This window comes from Pinus tabuliformis, chromosome J, assembly GCF_031772625.1.
Source record: "Pinus tabuliformis cultivar Carrire ecotype Pingquan chromosome J, CPIR1, whole genome shotgun sequence".
Taxonomy (NCBI): Eukaryota; Viridiplantae; Streptophyta; class Pinopsida; order Pinales; family Pinaceae; genus Pinus; species Pinus tabuliformis.
Genome location: NC_142295.1, coordinates 822,118,390 through 822,124,396, shown reverse-complemented (window position 1 = coordinate 822,124,396; position 6,007 = coordinate 822,118,390). Strand labels below are relative to the sequence as shown.

At 36.6% G+C, this 6,007-nt stretch overlaps 1 protein-coding gene across 1 annotated transcript; it reads left to right on the top strand.

Moving 5' to 3' along the window:
• Positions 1–622: 622 nt before the first annotated feature.
• Positions 623–2,721, top strand: LOC149229236 (flavonoid 3'-monooxygenase CYP75B137-like). Its single transcript, XM_089378536.1, has 2 exons — positions 623–1,706; positions 1,842–2,721. The coding sequence occupies exons 1-2, from the start codon at positions 729–731 to the stop codon at positions 2,457–2,459; spliced, it is 1,596 nt and encodes a 531-aa protein (XP_089234662.1). The 5' UTR covers positions 623–728; the 3' UTR covers positions 2,460–2,721.
• Positions 2,722–6,007: the final 3,286 nt, after the last annotated feature.

Here is a 6,007-nt window from a genome sequence, read left to right as displayed (position 1 = left end):
ATAATTAATATCTTGGATTGTTGCAATGACAGAGTTATATATTCTTATCGGGTTTTATGTTATAGAAGACGAGCTCATTAGGTTTTATGGATTAACAAGAAAGCTTCAAGTAAACTATATTAACTACAAGGCTTATATATATCAAAGTAGCCTAGATTCATCTTAACTATGAAGCATCAAGAGAGATCAAATCTCCCAAAGTGAATACATTTAATCAAATTTTATACTCAAGAAAAAGGTTTACACCACCAAAAATTTGATGGAAAATTAAGCACTAAATAAATCGAGAGTTAAACACAATCTAAAATGGTATTAAATAAATTTGAATAATTTTTTCACATTCAAAATTAAAAAAAAAATGATATAAATTAATGTAAATTACAATAATGAAAGAAATCAAGTGCTCGATATTTTTTTATTATTATTCAATTTAGTATTTATTTCACATCCTTCTTTTCGTGTACTGTTGACAACCCTATCACATGAGCATCTTCTCGGTAAGTGATGGGAACATCTTATTTTTCCATTATAGCCCTTACCCTCTGCTACTCGTGTACCGTTGACAACCTTATCACATGGGCATCTTCTCCGTAAAGTGTTGGGAATTTTCTTTGGTCCACAAATTCCTGAATTAGGAATTTTCATAAAATGTACAATGGAGTAATCTAGAGAAAGTGAGATGGCATAAATTTGACGCCATTCATTATTTTCACAGATTCTACATAATTATGATGTCCGTTTCACACATTCGTTCACAGACGAGAATGGAACAAACCCTCGATTTTATGAAGGGCGTTCTCATGGTGGCCATTGTTGGGATCACCCTGCTCGCAATATGTCACTACACTAAATTCCTATTGTTCCACAAGGGAGAGCACAATCTGAGCACGCCTCCGGGACCTACTGCTTGGCCCATTATTGGACACCTCCATTTGCTGGACGCGAAGCTACCTCTTCATCAGACGCTTTACCACCTGGCCCAGACCTATGGGCGCTTCATGCTCCTCAAATTCGGGTCTCGCAAGGTCCTGGTAGTCACCTCATGGGAGCTAGCCAGGGAGTGTCTCACCACACACGACATGAACCTCGCCTCCAGGCCACAGTCTGCGGGAGCCGAGCATTTGGGCTACGATCGTAAGCTGCTTGGCCTCGATCCATATGACCGCCGGTGTCAAAAACTGCGTAGGATCTGCACGCTGCATCTTCTATCTCCTTCCAGAGTGGAGGCGTCCATGAATATTCGAACAGAGGAGATGTCAAAGTTAGTGCGTGGTCTGTTCGAGAGATGCGCGAAGATGGGAATCAAAGGCCGCGAGGCTTCGGCTGTTGTGAACGTGAGAGAGATTGTGGTGGAGCTAATATTTGATATTATGGCGAGATTAATCCTCACTCGCAAAAGCTACCTGGGCAGCGAGGAAGAAGTGGAAGAATTTAAAAAGATAATTACCGTCCGCGCTAGCGAGCTGCTGGGAGCGTTTAATTTGGGGGATTATATTCCATTCCTTAGATGGCTGGATCTCCAGGGCTGCGAGCGGGCAATGAAGAAGTTACACAGGCGACGAGATGAGTTTTTGCAGAGAGTGATAGATAACAGCCGCCTTTGTATGAAGGAGAGTGACGAGAGTCTGATAGACGTGCTTCTACATTTGGTGGACAAAGCCGAAGAGTTTTGCAGCGAAGACGCCATTGTCAAGGCCACTGCTATAGTCAGTACCTTTTCAACTTCAAGGCAGTTTTAGCCCTCTCATCATATGGGGGCCTGTTTTAGTTTTTTAGGAAGCCTGTTTTGCTTTTTTACATTTTTTAGGAAGCCTGTAACTGAGATGTCTTTTATTTTGCAGAGCATGATCATCGCATCAACGGATACCTACGCCAATACAACGGAATGGGCTATGGCAACGCTGCTGCAACGCTCGGATGTGCTGAAAAGGGCACAGGAGGAGCTGGACGTCATAGTTGGAAAGGAGCGCATTTTGGAGGAATCGGATCTCCCGAAGTTGAAGTATTTGGAGGCCATCGTGAAAGAGAGTCTACGTCTCTATCCAGCGGCGCCTCTGCTCCTTCCTCATGTTGCAGCCGCGCCGTGCAGAGTGGGAGGGTATTATGTACCGGAGGGCACAGAGGTTTTGTTCAATGCGTGGGGTATACACAGAGACCCAGCTGTGTGGGAAAGCCCCCTACAATTCGAGCCGGAGAGGTTTATCAACAGTTCCATAGACGTGAATGGGCATGATTTCACATATATACCGTTTGGTTATGGGAGAAGGGCCTGCCCGGGCATTTGGTTAGCCATGCGCATGCTTCTGCTCACTGTGGGAAGACTGTTGCAGGGTTTCGATTGGAGCATTCCCGAAGGAACTGAAGGAGTTGATATGAACGAGGGTCGTGCTATTACGCTGCACAGAGCTGTTCCATTGGAGGCGGCCATCAGGCCTCGTCTTCCTCACCATCTGTATTGAGTCATCACCTCACCTGATCTGTGATGATGATGAATTGAGAAACATAGGTACGCTCTTCTCAAATCTCCAAATTTGATATTATTAGTGTGTATAAGTGTAGCAGCAGTCCTTTTCCAGACCGTCCAATTTGGCTGTGAACCCTTGAAGGCATTCATATAAGCGGTTAGGTGGAATATTTCACTGGGATGGTGGTTCACAATATCCTGGATGATAGCAATACAGTTACAATAATTTATTGGAGTAGATTTTTTTTTTGCTTCAACCCGGATGGATTTGAAACTTCAATCTCACTTTTTACTTTATTACATTATAAAGTTACTCTAGCTGACCTCATCAAGCACTGACCCCATACTTATTTGTCAACAAATGAGGACCCCATCAACCACTGATCCCATACATAGTTGTCATCAAGCACTGACTCCATACTTAGTTGTCAACAATTGAGGACCCCACCAACCACTGATCCCATACTTAGTTGTCAACAATCGAGCTGACCCCATACTTAGTTGTTAAAGATTTTATATTGATTGGTTTAGTGAATAATTTGTTTCAGCCACCTTATGGATTTTTATATAAAAAAAATATATTATAATATTATAAAATTATCATTATTATTAAAAAAAATATATTTTTTAAATAAAACTTATAAATTGATATGCAACATTTAACTGCTAATGTGCAAAAGAAATTACTAATTACACAAAAACTTATAAAATTGTTATATAACATTCATAGTCTTCGTGACCATCTTTATTGAGTCATCTATGATGTCGATGAATTGAGAAACAGAGATAACCTCCTTTTGCAGTACGGTGCTTTCATATCTCTATATTAGATCTTCGGGGTTAGCTACCATTTGCTCTTACCTTCCACAGTCGTATGTTTGGTCATGGAAGTGTGAGAGCAACTTTTTTAGTGACAGTCTATATGTGCCTGTGGGCCGTTCAAGCCAGGCCCATAGGGGAATATTCGAAATCTTGTTTGATATTTAAATTGTCCTGCATATCCTATTGGAATTGAATTCGTCAAAGCTATAACGTGATATTGAAACTAATTTTCCATGGATTTCAGATTGTCTAGTTAGGTGATTTTCCAGTGAAATTAACCAAATTAATTGAAATATAAAATATAGAAAATAAAAAGAGATACATGCCATTTAGAACAAATATAAAACTTTGAACATTTTTGTAAGAGAAAATTCAATTAAAAAGTAAGATTGTGTGTTTTTTTTAAATTTAATAGAACAATATGAAAATAAAATAAAATAAATATTATTACAAAATTACATTGACTTGTGACAGCAAAATTCTTATAAAATATTAATTTTTCTATTTTGTATGTAATTTTTTTAATCAAAATTTAGTTATAAAAACTGTTTTATATATATATAAACTAATTTGACCAGATTTTATTTTCGAAATGAATTAGAGCTAAACATTAAAAACCTCACAATTATCTAAAACAAAATTATTAAAAAATAAAAAATATTAATAATTAAAAGAATCTAAAGTACTTCTTATGGAAGTAGGCTAAATGAATCTACGATGGTTAATTCATTACATTTAAATCCATTTTACATAGCATGAAATTGAATTCCCGCAGACAAACATCATAAAGCTTTCTCTCCTCCATATAAAAGACGAAATATCTGCTGGTGGTAGTAGTTACCATGGCTATCCTCACAGCCAATGGTATTGTTTCAATCTGTTGTTGTGATTGCTATGGTCAAAGGAAGGGCTTTATAATTATGTATAATAGAAGGGTTTTGATACATGGGAAGATTATTCGTACTTTTACTTTAGATTTAGAGATATTTTAAAAGGTTAATTGTATGTTTACGGTAAATTTTGAAATATTTAAAAATTTTAATGTAAATAAATATAAATGAATCAAGTTAATTATTTCTCTTCATATTTTGTAAATTTCTAAAATTTCTAAAATATTTTATAATCTAGATTAATAAAAAATAAAATCATATATATATATATAATCTATATATATAAAAATGAAAATTACATATATATTGAAAAAAATCATATATATTAGTGAGTGATATTGATTAATTGAAAGACAGAATTAATACATTATTATGTTCTCACATCTCTCAAGCCAATCTTTTGGGTTAGCTATCATTTGGATTCATTCTCCAAACCCAAAATCGGACTCTTGATGTGCTTTGAATTGCCTGTCCGGATTGAGATTTTGTGTGCAATACAATTTGTCATCTGATAGAAATTGTATGCCAACACAAATTTATTTGATCCCTGCAATCGAAAGCTTAGTTGGCCCCAGATATTATACGTTGTATGGATCTTTTACTTATATGTCTAACACCAATTTAACTGTGAAGTGGAAGCTATCACTAGCTACAGGATATCGATGTGTACTGAGGCCGATTTCACTGTGAAGTGGAAGCTAGCGCTATCTACAAGATATGGATGTTGTGGGTACCGGGGAGGACGGTATATGGGATTAATAATGTAAAGGCTCAAAAATCAAAATATGGTTATAAAAATTAACGTAGCACATTGTGCACTTGAATTTTTGCATGATCACTTAACATGCAATGGTATCATTGAAGATTATGTATTGATTGATTTGTCACTCTACTCACAAGGCTCAAATGATTGACCACTCCAAAAAGTTCTATAGCATGGGAGTTGTAAACCTCCGATTGCAGCCTCAGCAGTGTAGGAGATGTGGTTGAAGCATATTTTATATGTAAGACTTTATAGTTGGTAGCCTCGTACAATCCCTAATGCTCTTTTTCTCTTCTCCTCTTTTTTTTTTTATGGAAAGGAATGAATTAATTTCTTAAGGATGATGTGGAGTCATTAAAGATGATGAATGTCAATGATCTTCTCTATAGAATTTTATTGCTTATGTTATTAGGCTCATAGGTGTCCCTTATTGTAATTTGGCATTCTAATCTTTTGCTAAGTACAAATCTTGATAGAATGATGTAAACAGAAAGTTGCCAACATATTTTTATTGTCTCCACTAAATCAATCACTATAATTGTAAGTGATGATTTTCTTGTTTAAAATATTTTCTTGTATGAAAGAGTGTGAGAATGTAGACTCATTTTTTACACATTAATTGGGTTGGTTACTCAAGGTCTCATGGTGAGATATTTGAGGAAGGTAAAATAGTTGAGAAAGTTTTGAGAAGTTTTCCAGCAAGGTTTTATGCCATTGTTGTGGCGATAGAAGAGACAAAGGACCTCTCACAGTGAGCTTCATGGATCATTGATTTCTCATGAACATAAATTGGATAGAGCAACAAACTCCTCATTGGATCATGCCTTTGAGACACAAGTTTCATTTGGTCAAAGTAGAGGTAGAGGAAGATCATATGCTAGAGGAAGAGGAAAAAGCCCATACAAAGGTGGAAGAAGAAACCCTTCAACCTTAAGTGGATGGGGCAGCAATCAAAATAGAAGTCGAGGCCCAACCCAAAATCAAACACAAAGTCGGAAGTATGATAAATCTCACATCCAATATAATTACTGTAAGAAATATGGTCATTATGCTGCACATAACTCTTCA